The following is a 19,083-nucleotide window of genomic DNA, read 5'->3' as shown; positions in this document are numbered from 1 at the left end:
ATCAAGTTCTTTCATGTCTGGCAAATCAGCCATTGCATTGTTGCATCCACGCAGGAATAAAGCATAATCCTGGAGCAAGGTAACATTCTCCGCCTTAACAGCAGGCCATTGGCTGAACTTTTCCATATATGCTGCAGTGATCATGGTTTCATTGCCAAAATGCTCTTGTAGGAGGGATTTGGCCGCTTCAAAGCCTCTTTCTGCATCCATATGTAAGCAACTTTGCACCAGGTCTCTTGGACGCCCCCTGGTGTACCTTTCCAGAAAGTACATGCAATCCCCTTTGGTTGTGCATTTCTCTTCAACACAGTGTTTGAAAGCTTGCATGAAAATCTTGAATTTCAAAGGATCGCCTTCAAAGACAGGTATTTCTCTTGGTGGAAGTTGGCTTGCCTTTTGTTGTTCTATGAGCAATCCAGATATTTCATTTTGCTTTTGTAGAATCTGTAGTGGGGAGTTGTCATTTATGCTTGCAACATTGTTAGTCCTTGCGATTCTTGCAACATTTGTGTCGGGCTTGGCTCTGGTGTCCACTGGTGGTGTGCATTTTTTGGGCTTTGCACCAGGGCCCACAACCTTTGATGACATTGACTCCTGTGGCTCAGATATTACATTTGTTTCTCTTGATCTGTGCCTTTTCAAATATGAGCTCATTCCATCTCCATCAGAGAACGCTCGTAAAACCTCTAGTTCGGCATCTGCAGCTTTAATTTCACCCTCAAGGTTAATTTGCTCCATTTGTCTGCGCAACCTTTCCGCCTGTTCCTCCAATACCTGCTTTCTTTTTAGAACTTCTGCGTGCGCCAGGAGCGCGGCCCTCTTGGCTTCAGCTTGTACACACGTAGCCTCAATTGAGGCCTTTGATCTTATTGACCTTAAACTGGAGCGACTTTTAATTGTGACATTTGATGCACTGTCAGATGGTTTTATTTCATCGTCATCTTCACCCTTTCCAGTAGTGCCATCCCGTGCACACTTAAATCTTAATATTTCTTTGACGTTGTGGGAAAATTCATTGACACCCAGTAGTTTTGCTTTGAACCAGATCTCATGTTTTTCCCCTTCTTCAGTAGGTAACAACTCAAGCAGAGCATTATGCGCCTTCTTTGCATCGAAAATTAATAATTCATATTTGTTGAAGTTACCCTCTATTTCAGAATCATCACTGGATTCAATCAACTCTTGAATTGTGCTTTTTAAGCTGGCAGCTTTGTTTAGTTTAGATTTTCGTGCTTGCTCCAAATCCCTTATTTTCGAAAGCAATGCCTTTTCTGTCAGTTTCACTTGTCGTTTTTCAACAACTTTTATATTATTTTGAGCGTTAAGCTCTTTGACCTCCTCAGTTTGATCATCAGGTATTTTTTCCTCATGCAAATCAACCTCTTTCGTTTGATTGTCCTTATTTCCTTCCATGTTTTCCACCAAGCAAATGTCGCATACACCCAAGAATGGAATTCGTCCTTGTTCAATCAGTATAGAATCACCAAACACCGTTCCTTTAAGCTGCCTCACTAGGCCGCCACAGACCACTCTTAATTGTTTGGCAGCATTTGGTCGCGTCAAAGCAAAATGGAATAATAATGAACAGCACAGGTGAGCTCAAACTTAACTTGGAATTCGTTTCAGTAGTACTCAAAGAACATATCCAATCATTTCAAAAAGGTTTGTCTTTTGAAGAACAACATACCACTTAAGAAGTTTCCTTGTTCTTTGCGTTGCGCGTTTCCTTGTCTCAATAAGCGCGCTTGTTCATTCCAAGACAATTCTCCATTCCAAAGTTAATCCATTGTAGTCCAAAGCGGCGTCATTGACTATTGTAATGGCAAAAATCACTCTATATTGTTTTTCCATTTCCATGGAGGCAGGTGTACTTGTCTGACTCGCAGCCTTCCTAATCCCAAAAAGAAATCCAAGTCCAAACTGTTGCTTACAGTTAAATTGGGATTTATTTACAAAATAAATTAAACAAACAAATTAGATTCTCTGAATGGGCTCAGGGCTGTGGCTGAGGTCAATGACGGTATCGCCACACCCGCCTTTTCCCATCATGCGCAGTGCACCCCAATTTATCAGTGGCAGGCATCTTCACCTGTAGGGGGCGACACTGGACAAAACATTAAACACAAACAAACAAATTCAGCTCCTACAATATATCTGGTCTATATATCTGGTCTATATATCGGTTCTATATCTGGTCTATATATCTGGTCTATATATCGGGTCTATATATGTGGTCTATATATGTGGTCTGTATATCGGGTCTATATATCTGGTCTATATATCTGGTCTATATATCTGGTCTATATATCTGGTCTATATATCGGGTCTATATATCGGGTCTATATATGTGGTCTATATATCTGGTCTATATATCGGGTCTATATATCTGGTCAATATATCTGGTCTATATATCTGGTCTATATATCGGGTCTATATCTGGTCTATATATCGGGTCTATATATCGGGTCTATATATCGGGTCTATATATGTGGTCTATATATCTGGTCTATATATTTGGTCTATATATCTGGTCTATATATCTGGTCTATATATCTGGTCTATATATCGGGTCTATATATCTGGTCAATATATCTGGTCTATATATCTGGTCTATATATCTGGTCTATATATCGGGTCTATATATCTGGTCTATATATCGGGTCTATATATCGGGTCTATATATGTGGTCTATATATCTGGTCTATATATGTGGTCTATATATCTGGTCTATATATGTGGTCTATATATCTGGTCTATATATCTGGTCTATATATCGGGTCTATATGTCGGGCAGTACTCTGACTTCTCTGGGAAACTCTGGCTGGAGGATTGATTTAATTGAAGTGCTCACAGCAGCTCTGGTCAAACTCACTCATCCAGCCTCCCTTCCCACCCTCCACATGCTGTGTGACTGTCTCAGTATCAAGGCCCTCTCAGGTCTCCATGACTTGAGTGTTGAATTCTGGAGAACATAAGAGGATTTCTGTGGAATTCGTCTTCAAGGACCAAGCGTGTGGCCTGTAGTAGCCTCACCGGTGACCTGTTCCTATGAAGTCCACTACTTCACTACTGGGACTGGCAAGGTTATATTATTAACTGTGTCGTATAATCCCATATGGGATGGGCCACTTTGGGTGGCAGGACACGCAAATAAAAATTCATTCATTCATTCATTCATTCATTCATTCATTCTACTCGCCTCCGGTAAACTGCAGTTTGCATGCAGGGTTAGGGTTCTTTTAGTTAGGGTTATTTTAATTAGGGTTCTTTTAGTGTTGCTGTTTGCTGTCTAGGCTCTGAGTTATGAGCTGGGAAATGCTATGCATTCATATGAGACCACAGAAAATGCTGCTGCAGTACGCCACAAACGAAGCCAGAAATCTTGGTGTAGTCATGGATTCAGACCTGAATTTCAACAGTCACATTAAGACAATTACAAAGTCAGCCTACTATCACCTGAAGAATATATCAAGGATTAAATGATTTATGTCTCAGCAGGATCTGGAAAAACTTGTCCATGCGTTTATCTTCAGTAGACTCGACTACTGTAATGGTGTGTTTACAGGTCTCTCTAAAAAATCGATCAGACAGCTGCAGCTGATTCAGAACGCTGCTGCTCGAGTCCTCACTAAGACTAAGAAAGTGGATCACATCACTCCAGTTCTGAGGTCCTTACACTGGCTTTCCGTCTGTCAAAGAATTGACTTTAAAATACTGCTGTTGGTTTATAAAGCACTCAAAGGTTTAGGGACAAAATATATTTCTGATCTGCTGCTACGTTATGAACCATCCAGGGGCCTCATTTATCATTGAGGTACGCCATATTTTACACGGTCTTTTTCGCGATTTCAGGCGTACGCCATTTTCCCCCCCCACATTGCGATCTATCAAGCCGAAAGGGCGAAAATTTAGTCGCCTTTCTACACGCTTTTGTAGGACACCTCTCAGGTTGTCGTACCGATTTACACGGTTTCCTACACCCTTTTTGAACACGGGGAACTGGCGACGCAGGTGGTGCGTCGGTAAATTACAATGTTTGATGGAGAGAATAAGAGCGACAGTTTCTGAACGCACAATCATGTAGGCTAATAGCCCAATTCAGCACAAACATATATCGCAATGCAAGATTAGACGAGTCCTCTAACCGGCTCATTCATGGTCCGATATGGATTTGTTCCCCAAACTGAACCTATGCGCTGTCCCAAACCTTTCCGCGCTATATGTCACACACCTAATGCAGGCACTCCATCAAACGGCAATAATTGACCAATTAGATTGTCATTAATATGTGATCATGTGGACCTGTTTGCTGTTTGGTAAGCATATAAATGACAGTCCTCCTGTGCGTAATGCGAGCCTAAATGAATCCGGCGCTACTCGGCCTACTGGCCGAGATAGAACTCCAAAGAGGTGACGGCGATGGCGACTGCACCCACATAAGGGCACCATCAGTGAATGAATACGTCTATGTGAATCGCTAAAATGTGCACACTATAAATACCCAAATCATATGTGACGCCGACATGCTCATCACAAGTGTAGTGGCACGGTGGCCTGGCTCCACGCATGACTCATTCATCCTGGCGCACAGCAGGGTAGGGGCTGGACTGGAGGCAGGCGCTGCGCGTGACAGCTGGCTTGTTGGTGTGTGCATAGCCAAGATACATATTCTTTGTCTTATTTACTTTAATCTTTATTAGCATTTTACATCCATACAACGACAATACAATAAAACATAACTTACAATAACAGCTTATGGGTACTTCCATCCATGCAGCTTTTTTTTGTTACTCAAATATGACAATTTTAATATTAGTGGTATCATCACACTTCCTTCTATAATCCATCCATTTTTCCCATCTCCCTTCAAACTTTCCTTCCTGCATCCTCAATGCATAAATAAATCTCATAAATCTCCTCCACAACACCCACCACTGCTCCTTGGTTGGGGGTTCCACCTTATACCAAGCGCTCATTATTGTCTTTTTACTAGCAACCAATAGTACTTTCACTAGGTATCTGTCCCCTCCTTGTACATCATTCTGTTATGTTTGCCAAGATGTATATTCAAAGCTGATAAGAATGAGAACCAGTCAAGACCCCACCACAAAATGAGGACCCAAGCCCTCAGCCCCCTCCCCGTCATGAGGTTTACCAGCGGGGCCAAAGGGCCCACACTGAGGTCATGCGCCAGCTATGAAGACACAAACAAGTAAGGTTCACATTTCTACCATTTTATTGTCTGTTGGTGGGTGACTGTTAGGTGTGTGAGTGCGTTTGTGAGTGAATGTGTGAGGTCCGTGAGTGTGGTAGTGAGTGACTGTGTGAGGTCCGTGGCAGCATGTGTGAGGGAATGAAGTGCAGTGAGGATGTCCTGTTGGCTCTGGTGGTGTAGTGTGGTGACCTCCACCAACTGCTGCACAACTGCCCCACAACTGCCCCAATCCCTTCTGCCATTTCCCTCTGGGCCTCTAGGGTCATGAGCCTCCAGCACAGCGTCTGAGAGGAAGCCCAGCCCTCAGGGACCCTTGAGGCAGGGACGCTGGCAGCCGGAGGTGGAGGCGTGGGCGGTGGAGACGGAGGCGCTGGAGATGGCACTGGAGGTGGAGGCCGGTGCGCTGGAGGTGGAGGCACTGGAGGTCGTGGCACTGGATGTAGAGGCTGCAACCGGCGGGCGCACGACCGTCAGGTCAAGGACCACTGCAGACTCCCCCTCCTCTGAGTCCCACCCCACGTCAGAGTCTGGAGAAACAATTTCAGTCATTTTCTTTGAGTTTGTCTGTTAACTTGATTATGCATTAAACATTTTATTGTGTAGCCATATTCAATTGATATGTTTTTCTGTTGGCAGCCAAATAAATGCTTAAGTGTGATTTACCGGGTGATTTAGATGAGAGTCTTAATTTCCCAGAGGGGAAAATGTTTAATGTGGTCTAACATTATGAAGTGGTCATCTGTGTTATCATTCCCTGTTTTTGGTCCTAAATCAATCATAGCCTACCACAGAATGTGTGGAATGTTTGCTTTCCTCACAGCCACATAATACAGAATGTCCGTGTAGCCTACGCCAAATACAGGATGCACGAAACGTACAGTAGGCTACCTAAACTGTAGGAGCAATCAGACAAATGTAGGCTCGTACAAATAGCTTACCTTCCAAAGATGATTTTCTTTCCTCGCGTGGACCTCACCAACAAGCACATGCACCTCCGTCTCCAAAAAGTTTATCTTCTTTCCGCGTTTTTCCATAAACGTATTTGTCTTTCCTATGCTCCACGCTATATTATGTCGGTTCCTTCCGGGGTATCCACGTTGTGCGCTGTCATAGTTTTGACCATATATGGTTGAATTTGGGCGTGGAGAGGGCGGAACACGGGGCGCGTGCGCGTCCGCTCTCTTCTCCGCCACCGTCGGATTTTCTGTGGTGAATTTGGCGCAGCAGCGTGTACGCCATTTTTGATAGATCCGAAAAGCGTGTAAATATTCTCGTCGTACGCTACTTTTCGCATTTTCCTCGTTTTCGTCGTACGCCCTCTTTTACACCTGAATTTACACGCTCTTTGATAAATGAGGCCCCAGACCTCTCAGGTCATCTGGCACAGGCCTGGGGCCTCATTTATCAAAGAGCGTGTAAATTCAGGTGTAAAAGAGGGCGTACGACGAAAACGCGGAAAATGCGAAATGTAGCGTACGACGAGAATATTTACACGCTTTTCGGATCTATCAAAAATGTCGTACGCCATTTCCTCCGACGGTGGCGGAGGAGAGAGCGTACGCGCACGCGCCCCGTGTTCCGCCCTCTCCACGCCCAAATTCAACCATATATGGTCAAAACTATGACAGCGCACAACGTGGATACCCCGGAAGGAACCGACATAATATAGCGTGGAGCATTAGGACAGACAAAGACGTTTATGGAAAAACGCGGAAAGAAGAGAAACTTTTCGGAGACGGAGGTGCATGTGCTTGTTGGTGAGGTCCACGCGAGGAAAGAAAATCATCTTCGGAAGGTAAGCTATTTGTACGAGCCTAGATTTGTCTGATTGCTCCTACAGTTTAGGTAGCCTACTGTACGTTTCGTGCATCCTGTATGTGGCGTAGGCTACACGGACATGCTGTATTATGTGGCTGTGAGGAAAGCAAACATTCCACACATTCTGTGGTAGGCTATGATTGATTCAGGACCAAAAACAGGGAAAGATAACACAGATGACCCATAATGTTAGACCACATTAAACATTTTCCCCTCTGGGAAATTAAGACTCTCATCTAAATCACCCGGTAAATCACACTTAAGCATTTATTTGGCTGCCAACAGAAAAACATATCAATTGAATATGGCTACACAATAAAATGTTTAATGCATAATCAAGTTAACAGACAAACTCAAAGAAAATGACTGAAATTGTTTCTCCAGACTCTGACGTGGGGTGGGACTCAGAGGAGGGGGAGTCTGCAGTGGTCCTTGACCTGACGGTCGTGCCCCCGCCGGTTGCAGCCTCTACATCCAGTGCCACGACCTCCAGTGCCTCCACCTCCTGTGCACCGGCCTCCACCTCCAGTGCCATCTCCAGCGCCTCCGTCTCCACCGCCCACGCCTCCACCTCCGGCTGCCAGCGTCCCTGCCTCAAGGGTCCCTGAGGGCTGGGCTTCCTATCAGACGCTGTGCTGGAGGCTCATGACCCTAGAGGCCCAGAGGGAAATGGCAGAAGGGATTGGGGCAGTTGTGGGGCAGTTGTTCAGCAGTTGGTGGAGGTCACCACACTACACCACCAGAGCCAACAGGACATCCTCACTGCACTTCATTCCCTCACACATGCTGTCACGGACCTCACACTGTCACTCACTACCAAACTCACGGACCTCACACAGTCACTCACTACCACACTCAAGGACCTCACACAGTCACTCACTACCACACTCACGGACCTCACACAGTCACTCACTACCACACTCAAGGACCTCACACAGTCACTCACTACCACACTCACGGACCTCACACATTCACTCACAAACGCACTCACACACCTCACACAGTCACCCACCAACAGACAATAAAATGGTAGAAATGTGAACCTTACTTGTTTGTGTCTTCATAGCTGGCGCATGACCTCAGTGTGGGCCCTTTGGCCCCGCTGGTAAACCTCATGACGGGGAGGGGGCTGAGGGCTTGGGTCCTCATTTTGTGGTGGGGTCTTGACTGGTTCTCATTCTTATCAGCTTTGAATATACATCTTGGCAAACATAACAGAATGATGTACAAGGAGGGGACAGATACCTAGTGAAAGTACTATTGGTTGCTAGTAAAAAGACAATAATGAGGGCTTGGTATAAGGTGGAACCCCCAACCAAGGAGCAGTGGTGGGTGTTGTGGAGGAGATTTATGAGATTTATTTATGCATTGAGGATGCAGGAAGGAAAGTTTGAAGGGAGATGGGAAAAATGGATGGATTATAGATGGAAGTGTGATGATACCACTAATATTAAAATTGTCATATTTGAGTAACAAAAAAAAGCTGCATGGATGGAAGTACCCATAAGCTGTTATTGTAAGTTTTTATGTTTTATTGTATTGTCGTTGTATGGATGGAAAATGCTAATAAAGATTAAAGTAAATAAGACAAAGAATATGTATCTTGGCTATGCACACACCAACAAGCCAGCCGTCACGCGCAGCGCCTGCCTCCAGTCTAGCCCCTACCCTGCTGTGCGCCAGGATGAATGAGTCATGCGTGGAGCCAGGCCACCGTGCCACTACACTTGTGATGAGCATGTCACATATGATTTGGGTATTTATAGTGTGCACATTTTAGCGATTCACATAGACGTATTCATTCACTGATGGTGCCCTTATGTGGGTGCAGTCGCCATCGCCGTCACCTCTTTGGAGTTCTATCTCGGCCAGTAGGCCGAGTAGCGCCGGATTCATTTAGGCTCGCATTACGCACAGGAGGACTGTCATTTATATGCTTACCAAACAGCAAACAGGTCCACATGATCACATATTACTGACAATCTAATTGGTCAATTATTGCCGTTTGATGGCATTAGGTGTGTGACATATAGCGCGGAAAGGTTTGGGACAGCGCATAGGTTCAGTTTGGGGAACAAATCCATATCGGACCATGAATGAGCCGGTTAGAGGACACGTCTAATCTTGCATTGCGATATATGTTGGTGCTGAATTGGGCTATTAGCCTACATGATTGTGCGTTCATGAACTGTCGCTCTTATTCTCTCCGTCAACCATAGTAATTCACCGACGCACCACCTGCGTCGCCAGTTCCCCCTGTGTTCAAAAAGGGCGTAGAACACCGTGTAAATCGGTAGGACAAGTTGAGAGGTGTCCTACAAAAGCGCGTAGAAAGGCGACTAAATTTTCGCCCTTTCGGCTTGATAAATCGCAATGTGGGGGGGGAAAATGGCGTACGCCTGAAATCGCGGAAAAGACCGTGTAAAAGAAGGCGTACCTCAATGATAAATGAGGCCCCTGCTTTCTGTCCCCAGAGTTAAAACAAAACATTATCTCTGGAACAAACTTCCAGAAAACTGCAGATCTGCTGCAACTCTCAGTTCTTTTAAATCAAGACTGAAGACTTTTATTTTTGCCGCTGCTTCATTCATACACTGCACTGTAACTTTTATTCCTGTATTTTATGTGTTGCACTTTGTTGTTGTTGTTGATGCTTTTAATGTCTCATGTCACATTGAATTGCCTTGTTGCTGAAATGTGCTACACAAATAAACTTGCCTTGCCTTGCCTTGCCAGGGAGGATCATCGTAACCATTCTAAACTCATTTAGTCTCATATCATTTGTGTGTAAGTATGATATAAATATGATCTATTCTGTGTAGTGGAGGTGCTGCCCAGGGGCCTCATTTATCATTGAGGTACGCCTTCTTTTACACGGTCTTTTCCGCGATTTCAGGCGTACGCCCTTTCCCCCCCCACAGCGCGATCTATCAAGCCGAAAGGGCGGATATTTAGTCGCCTTTCTACGCGCTTTTGTACGACACCTCTCAACTTGTCGTACCGATTTAGACGGTTTACACCCTTTTTGAACACAGGGGGAACTGGCGACGCAGGTGGTGCGTCGGTGAATTACAATGTTTGATGGAGAGAAGAAGAGCGAGAGATTATGAACGCACAATCATGTAGGCTAATAGCCCAATTCAGCACAAAAATATATCGCAATGCAAGATCGTGTCCTCTAACCGGCTCATTAATGGTCCGATATGGATTTGTTCCTCAAACTTAACCTATGCGCACACCTAATGCAGGCACTCCAAAAACGGCAATAATTGACCAATTAGATTGTCATTAATATGTTATCATGTGGACCTGTTTGCTGTTTGGTAAGCATATAAATGACAGTCCTCCTGTGCGTAATGCGAGCCTAAATGAATCCGGCGCTACTCGGCCTGCTGGCCGAGATAGAACTCCAAAGAGGTGACGGCGATGGCGACTGCACCCACATAAGGGCACCATCAGTGAATGAATACGTCTATGTGAATCGCAAAAATGTGCACACTATAAATAGCCAAATCATATGTGACGCCGACATGCTCATCACAAGTGTAGTGGCACGGTGGCCTGGCTCCACGCATGACTCATTCATCCTGGCGCACAGCAGGGTAGGGGCTAGACTGGAGGCAGGCTGCGCGTGACGGCTGGCTTGTTGGTGTGTGCATAGCCAAGATACATATTTTTTCTTTTTTACTTTAATCTTTATTAGCATTTTCCATCCATACAACGACAATACAATAAAACATAAAACCTTACAATAACAGCTTATGGTTGCTTCCATCCATGCAGCTTTTTTCTCTTACTCAAATATTACAATTTCAATATTAGTGGTATCATCACACTTCCTTCTATAATCCATCCATTTTTCCCATCTCCCTTCAAACTTTCCTTCCTGCATCCTCAATGCATGCGTGAACTCCATAACATAAATCTCCTCCACAACACCCAGCCACTGCTCCTTGGTTGGGGGTTCCACCTTATACCAAGCGCTCATTATTGTCTTTTTACTAGCAACCAAAAGTACTTTCACTAGGTATCTGTCCCCTCCTTGTACATCATCCTGTGTTATGTTTGCCAAGATATATATTCAAAGCTGATAAGAATGAGAACCAGTCAAGACCCCACCACAAAATGAGGACCCAAGCCCTCAGCCCCCTCCCCGTCATGAGGGTTACCAGCGGGGCAAAAGGGCCCGCACTGAGGTCATGCGCCAGCTATGTAGACACAAACAAGTAAGGTTCACATTGTTACCATTTTATTTATTTTATGGTGGGTGACTGTGTGAGGGTGACTGTGAGGTGTGTGAGTGCGTTTGTGAGTGAATGTGTGAGGTCCGTGAGTGTGGTAGTGAGTGTCTGCGTGAGGTCTGTGACGGCATGTGTGGGAATGAAGTACAGTGAGGATGTCCTGTTGGCTCTGGTGGTGTAGTGTGGTGACCTCCACCAACTGCTGCACAACTGCGCCAATCCCTTCTGCCATGTCCCTCTGGGCCTCTAGGGTCATGAGCCTCCAGCACAGCGTCTGAGAGGAAGCCCAGCCCTCAGGGACCCTTGAGGCAGGGACGCTGGCAGCCGGAGGTGGAGGCGTGGGCGGTGGAGACGGAGGCGCTGGAGATGGCACTGGAGGTGGAGGCTGGCGCGCTGGAGGTGGAGGCACTGGAGGTCGTGGCGCTGGAGGTGGAGGCTACAACCGGCGGGGGCACGACCGCCAGGTCAAGGACCACTGCAGACTCCCCCTCCTCTGAGTCCAACCCCACGTCAGTCTTGGGAAACAATTTCAGTCATTTTCTTTGAGTTTGTCTGTGAACTTGATTATGCATTAAACATTTCATTGTGTAGCCATATTCATTTGATATGTTTTTCTGTTGGCAGCCAAATAAATGCTTAAGCGTGATTTACCGGGTGATTTAGATGAGAGTCTTAATTTCCCAGAGGGGAAAATGTTTAATGTTGTCCAACATTATGAAGAGATCATCTGTGTGATCGTTCCCTGTTTTTGGTCCTAAATCAATCATAGCCTACCACAGAATGTGTGGAATGTTTGCTTTCCTCACAGCCACATAATACAGCATGTCCATGTAGCCTACACCAAATACAGGATGCACGAAACGTACAGTAGGCTACCTAAACTGTAGGAGCAATCAGACAAAGGTAGGCTAGTACAAATACCTTCCGAAGATGATTTATTTTCCTCGCGTGGACCTCACCAACAAGCACATGCACCTCCGTCTCCGAAAAGTTTCTCTTCTTTCGGCGTTTTTCCATAAACGTAATTGTCTTGCCTTTGCTCCACGCTATATTATGTCGGTTCCTTCCAGGTAACCACGTTGTGTACTGTCATAGTTTTGACCATATATGGTTGAATTTGGGCGTGGAGAGGGCGGAACACGAGGCAATCGGCGCAGCAGCGTGTACGCCATGTTTGATAGATCCGAAAAGCGTGTAAATATTCTCGTCGTACGCGGCAGTCCGCCCTTTTCTCGTTTTCGTCGTACGCCCTTTTTTACACCTGAATTTACACGCTCTTTGATAAATGAGGCCCCAGGGCTTTTGACAGGGTTAAAAATAAGTTGTTTTTCCACTCAACAAGTCAGGCTCTGAAGTTTCCTCATTCTTCTCTCCTCCTTGACCTTTTGCGTGATGATGTGTGTGTGTGTTTGTGTGTGTATGTATGTGTGTTTGTGTGTGTGTGTGTGTGTTTATGTATGCGACTATGCGTGTGTGTGTGTGTGTGTGTGTGTGTGTGAGAGAGAGAGAGAGAGTGTGAGTGTGTGTGCGCGCGCGCGAGTGTGTGTGTTTATGTAATTGTGTGTGTTTGTGTGTGTGTGTGCATGCATCATACATGTTTGTCTGATATGAAGACTTTCAGCTGTGTGTAGTACTTATTTCCTCATGCTTTCATTACTGTGGGCAATAAACATGCTGTTAATAGCCTGCTCTACCATTAAACTACTCATAGTAGTGATTTCACGGTAGGAAGCGTGTGAATAGAACATGAACTTGGTCTGTGTGCGTCACAGATTTCCTGCTTATTCTCCAAGCTGCTAAGTCCAGTGTTTATAGGTTTCCATACATAGAGGTTAGGACAGCTCTGTGTTCCCAGTGCAGGAAGCATATCCGTCCAGATAGACACCTGAACCACTTCTTAATCGCAATAACAATCCCTTTATTGCCATGTAGTTTTTCAACGTACTAGGAATTTGCTTTCGGTCGTGGTGCATAACATGGAGACAACATCGGACAGGGTGCAGGGACGAGACAGGACAGTGCAAAGACAGGACAGTGCAAGGGTGAGTACAAAATGCTAGTGCAAAGCTAAGAAAAAGAACAATATAATTAAATCCGCAGGGCTAGATTCCCTGATATTCACGAGCTTCTCTCTGGTGAGGGAATTCCCGGGCTGGTCGCAAAACGCTAAATCAAAGGAAGAAACAACACAACACAGCGCGCCATAGCAACCATACACGACGCCATCTTGGGCCTGACAGTTAATGACAGTTTAATACTGCTTACTGTGCTACCACAGGCCTGGAGAGAGCTTACCCAGACTGTGAGTACCCAGGGTGCACTGCACTGTATCTAATATATATTGTAGCGATAGATCCAGTATGATTTCATATGATGATGATGATGATAATGATGAGAGTGTGTGTCACACTGTCGTGGATGTCAGGCATGGTTGTTTTTCCCTCCCGTCAACAGATTGCATTCTGGGGCGGCTGCGGCTCAGGAGGTAGATCGGGTCGTCCGACGATCGTAGGGTCGACGGTTCGAATCCCAGCTCCTCCTGTCCACATGCCGAAGTGTCCTCCACGGGCAAGACACTGAACCCCAAATTGCTTCCAACGAGCAGGCTAGCGCCTTGCTCGCCTGGCTAGTGGAGAGAGAGATGGAGAGGGGAGGGGCTAGTGGAGAGCGAGACGGAGAGGGGAGGGGCTAGTGGAGAGAGAGAGACGGAGAGGGGAGGGGCTAGTGGAGAGGGAGAGACGGAGAGGGGAGGGGCTAGTGGAGAGAGAGAGACGGAGAGGGGAGGGGCTAGTGGAGAGAGAGAGACGGAGAGGGGAGGGGCTAGTGGAGAGAGAGACGGAGAAGGGAGGGGCTAGTGGAGAGAGAGAGACGGAGAGGGGAGGGGCTAGTGGAGAGGGAGAGACGGAGAGGGGAGGGGCTAGTGGAGAGAGAGAGACGGAGAGGGGAGGGGCTAGTGGAGAGGGAGAGACGGAGAGGGGAGGGGCTAGTGGAGAGAGAGAGACGGAGAGGGGAGGGGCTAGTGGAGAGGGAGAGACGGAGAGGGGAGGGGCTAGTGGAGAGAGAGAGACGGAGAGGGGAGGGGCTAGTGGAGAGGGAGAGACAGAGAGGGGAGGGGCTAGTGGAGAGAGAGAGACGGAGAGGGGACTGGGCGGTCCCCTGACAGGTGAGGTTGACGGTCCTGTTGGTCCTGAGGAACGGGTCACATTCCCCGGGTTGTCCTTGTGAGTCTTTGGCCTGCTGGGCTGGCACAGTTATGAAGAGCTTTACTAGGAGATTTTCAGCATCGCGCAGTTCACTAAGCCGTGACCATTCTCTGTCATACTTGTCATATTTGTTCGACCTGACTACTGTGTGGAGTGTGTAGGCTCCTACATTTGTGTGTGTGTGTGTGTCTGGGCATGCATGTGTGTGTGTGTGTGTGTGTGTGTGTGTGTGTGTGTGTGTGTGTGTGTGTGTGTGTGTGTGTGTGTGTGTGTGTGAATCATTTGTATTCTATTCTGTTGTAGTTATCATCTACCAATCAGTCTGAAAGACTTATATTCTGTATAGTTTTGGCGACTTGTTTGGTGGGCTGGCTTGTTGACAGACCTAAAATGGACTTCCTACAGTAGAGGTCCACATTTCCATATTCCAGCTCAGTGAAAGTGTGTTTGGTTGTGTGTGTGTGTTGGGGAGGGGGGGGAGTGATCCACTGTTGTCCGCTGGTGAGAGAAAGCCTAATATAAACCCTTGGTTTCGGGAGGGCAGGGTGTGTCCTCAGAGCTCGGGTGTGAGTGTTCAGGTGAGTGGGGAGTGTGGGCGTGGCCTCAGGGCAGGGGTGTGAGTATCCAGGTGAGTGAGGAGAGTGGGCGTGGCCATGCAGCCTCAGCATTCCTGCTCCTGTCACACCTGGAGAAGACCTCTCTGAGACCAGACCTACTGTGGAGAGCAGGACAGGAACACACACACACACATACAGGCTACATATATACACACAGGCTACATACACACACACACACATACAGGCTACATACATACACACGGGCTACATACACACACACACATACAGGCTACATACATACACACAGGCTACATACACACACACACACACACACACACACACACACACACAGGCTACATACACACACACACACACAGGCTACATACACACACATAGGCTACAGACTGTTCCAGGCTGGCGGAAGCAGGGCTCCTCTCCGCCGGGGGGTCTCTGTGCCTGGACACCGTGGGGGGCACAGGGGAGACCAGGGGGGGGGGGGCCTCCCCCTCCAGGCTCCGCAGGCTCAAGCTGAGGATCGTACACAGCCCCCTCACCAGACGCCGCAAGACCACGGCCCACGCCGGCGCCGGCGCCACCGGGTAGGTTCTGGGGGGCCCGCTGGGCTGGGTAGGTTCTTGGGGGCCCGCTGGGCTGGGTGGGCTGGGTAGGTTCTTGGGGGCCCGCTGGGCTGGGTGGGCTGGGTAGGTTCTGGGGGGCCCGCTGGGCTGGGGTGGGCTGTGATGGGCTGGACTGGACTTTTTATTAACATCTAACTGCACACACATCACACAACTGCGCTCGTTAATGCAGTAGGGACCTAAGATGTTCTGTGTGTGTGTGCATGTGTGTGTATGCGTGCGTGTGTGTGTGTGTGTGTGTGTGTGTATATATGTGTGCGTGTGTGTGTGTGTGTGTATAAGCTCTGCAGGTGGTACACCAGCAGGTTAGTGGGCCTATTTAGTGTCCGGCCAGATGTTTATCATGCTGGTCTGCCAGGTGTCCAGATGTTTATCATGCTGGTCTGCCAGGTGTCCAGATGTTTATCATGCTGGTCTGCCAGGTGTCCAGATGTTTATCATGCTGGTCTGCCAGGTGTCCAGATGTTGCGAGAGGAGAGTGAACCCTGATTACATTCCTGCTGCTCCGTCTCCTGCATCGTCTGAGTGTTGGTAGCGGAGCCAGCGTCCAGAGAGAGAAACAACACGCCTTACATCCGGTTTACTCACAATTAGTTCTGATACCCATTGGAGCAATCCGTAACTGGTCATTTAGTCCATTGTAGGCAGCTGGAACATTGGGGGCATTCTATTCAGAGCAGGATTTCTATTGTCTGGTGGCCAAAATGTAAATTCATAACAAATCAATCCCCTTCACGGTCTGTCCGGGCCCCCTGCTGATACCCGGGCCAAATATCAAAGCTGTCGGGCTGATGATGTCCGAGGAAAGTCTGGACAGAGGGACAGCAGACAGACGGAGAAAAGATTGTTTATGTGCTAGATGTAGCTTGTTTATGTGCTAGATGTAGCTTGTTTATGTGCTAGATGTAGCTTGTTTATGTGCTAGATGTAGCTTGTTTATGTGCTAGATGTAGCTTGTTTATGTGCTAGATGTAGCTTGTTTATGTGCTAGATGTGTCGTCTGGTCCAGTTGTACATGTCTTTCAGCGTGTTTGCTTAGCATTAGAAGTGTTGTTTGGTCCTGTTGTTCCAACACTGAAGAGGTTTACCAGTTTACCAAGAGCTTTTCAGCACGCCGCAGTTGACTAAGCCCTGTGATTCTTCTTCTACTCTTTGTAGTTGCTTATATATGAGACTAGGGATTGTTGCTCAAATGTAAGAGAATCATGTTGTCCTCCATGTTCCTCTCTCATGCCCGATCAAGCAGTATACTGTAGCCTTTATTGTAATTGAACAAGGTACTGTACATACATATGTGTGCCCTGTATCAAATATATCAAGGAAATACTTATTTGAGGAAGTAATATTTTGAATAATTAATTTTATTTATAAAGCACTTTTCATTGTGAAACAATCTCAAAGTGCTGGAACAATCACAAAACCATTAAGAAAACAAAGACACTAATTATCATTCCCTCACTGCAGCGTTTAAGGGAGATAGGTAAGCTGCTGAAACTAGTACCTCCCCACCCTACAGTCCCAGAGAACCAGTTGAGCACGTCCAAGAGTTCCAGGAGGCTGCGTCGATGGAGAAATTCTCCAGGTTAACTGCTTGAAGCAAAGAATGAGGAAGTGACACACAGGAAGGGATCAGATGAGATAAGATACAACTTTATTCTCCAACCAAGGTTGGAAATTTGTCTTTGCTCTCAACACTGAGCGCAATGAGTAAACACAGAGAACAGCATGCCTACTCACATTCCACAATTACACAAACGCATACCTTACAGCGAGAACAGCATGCCTACGCACATTACACAATAATACATACACATACGTTACAGCTAGAAACATGGTACATATCTGTCTACGCATACCTAGCTTTACCGAGGAGGCAGACACTCTCTTTGGAGTTTACAGACAGCAGAGGTGACGTGATACAGAGTGGGTCTGTGTTTGAAGTCGGGCCCAGACTGGTCCAGGGGCACCGAGCAGGTCCATCTGACCTCTGTGTCTCAGTAGCTCTGTGTAAACGTGCCTATTCAACGGTAGCGGTTAGAGCTCAGCCCCCTAGCAGACGCATGGCGCTCTTTCAGGGACTCCTAGTCGGTCGGAGAACGTGACAGAATGTGAACGCGAGTGTGAACGGAGACATTTTAGAACGCGAACAGGAACCTGACATACGTTGTTTATGAATGTGACAGAATGTGAATCATGAATGGAGCAGATTTGAATGTGAATGTGTCATAACACCAGAGTTCTGGAACGTGAATGTTGCTGAGCTGCACACCAGTGCAGTGAGTCAGCAGCCTGCTCCCAGTGTGGTGTCTTGATGGCTGCTATAGACCCGCACTCTGTCTCAGTGTGGCCCCTACAGGCTCCGCCCTCTGTCTCTGTGTGGCCCCTAGGCTCCGCCCTCTGTCTCTGTGTGGCCCCTAGGCTCCGTCCTCTGTCTCTGTGTGGCCCCTAGGCTCCGCCCTCTGTCGCAGTGTGGCCCCTAGGCTCCGCCCTCTGTCTCAGTGTGGCCCCTAGGCTCCGCCCTCTGTCTCAGTGTGGCCCCTAGGCTCCGCCCTCTGTCTCTGTGTGGCCCCTAGGCTCCGCCCTTGGTCTTTGTGTGGCCCCTAGGCTCCGCCCTCTGTCTCAGTGTGGCCCCTAGGCTCCGCCCTCTGTCTCTGTGTGGCCCCTAGGCTCCGCCCTTGGTCTCTGTGTGGCCCCTAGGCTCCGCCCTCTGTCTCTGTGTGGCCCCTAGGCTCCGCCCTCTGTCTCTGTGTGGCCCCTAGGCTCCGCCCTTGGTCTCTGTGTGGCCCCTAGGCTCCGCCCTCTGTCTCTGTGTGGCCCCTAGGCTCCGCCCTCTGTCTCTGTGTGGCCCCTAGGCTCTGCCCTCTGTCTCTGTGTGGCCCCTAGGCTCCGCCCTCTGTCTCTGTGTGGCCCCTAGGCTCCGCCCTTGGTCTCTGTGTGGCCCCTCGGCTCCGCCCTCTGTCTCTGTGTGGCCCCTAGGCTCCGCTCTTGGTCTCTGTGTAAAAAGTCTGCAGCAGTCTATTTGGAGGTCCCATAATAGATGATCTCTAGATGTCAACAACTAAATATTAACTAAACTATCAACTGCAACTCTGTTCACAACAACTGGTCTCTGTCAAACTCTGTCAAAATTTGTAAACTTTGTAATTTTCAAAATCTGTACATTTGGAATAGAGTATTAGAGTGTATCTGTATCAAGCATCGTCTTGAAGCTGGCAGCAACATTTCACTGTGACTGTACACCGTACTTTACATTTGACAAATAAAGGAATGTTGAATCTTGTCCCACTGGGTCAAGGGGTTTAACAGTGATTCCCAGAAGCATCGTCTATGTTCAGTATTCTCTGTCTGTGTGTAATTGTAATCCTAGTGCCCGGACATTATGCAACCAGTAGCTTTCAACATTATTGCTTC

The 19,083-nt window shown here is 47.3% G+C and overlaps 1 protein-coding gene across 1 annotated transcript in view; it reads left to right on the top strand.

Annotated features, from left to right (window-relative positions):
* Positions 1-19,083, top strand: part of arhgap40 (Rho GTPase activating protein 40) — a gene marked incomplete at both ends in the record, with an annotated part of 88,754 nt that overhangs the window by 48,791 nt on the left and 20,880 nt on the right. The window contains one exon of the mRNA XM_084441357.1: positions 15,513-15,633. Coding sequence (XP_084297483.1) covers positions 15,513-15,633 — 121 coding nt within the window. The remainder of the gene's footprint in view (positions 1-15,512; positions 15,634-19,083) is intronic.

Source organism: Borostomias antarcticus (assembly GCF_949987555.1).
Source record: "Borostomias antarcticus genome assembly, chromosome: 7".
Lineage (NCBI taxonomy): Eukaryota > Metazoa > Chordata > Actinopteri > Stomiiformes > Stomiidae > Borostomias > Borostomias antarcticus.
Note: the sequence above shows the minus strand (reverse complement) of the source record. Positions and strands in the feature narration are given on the sequence as shown.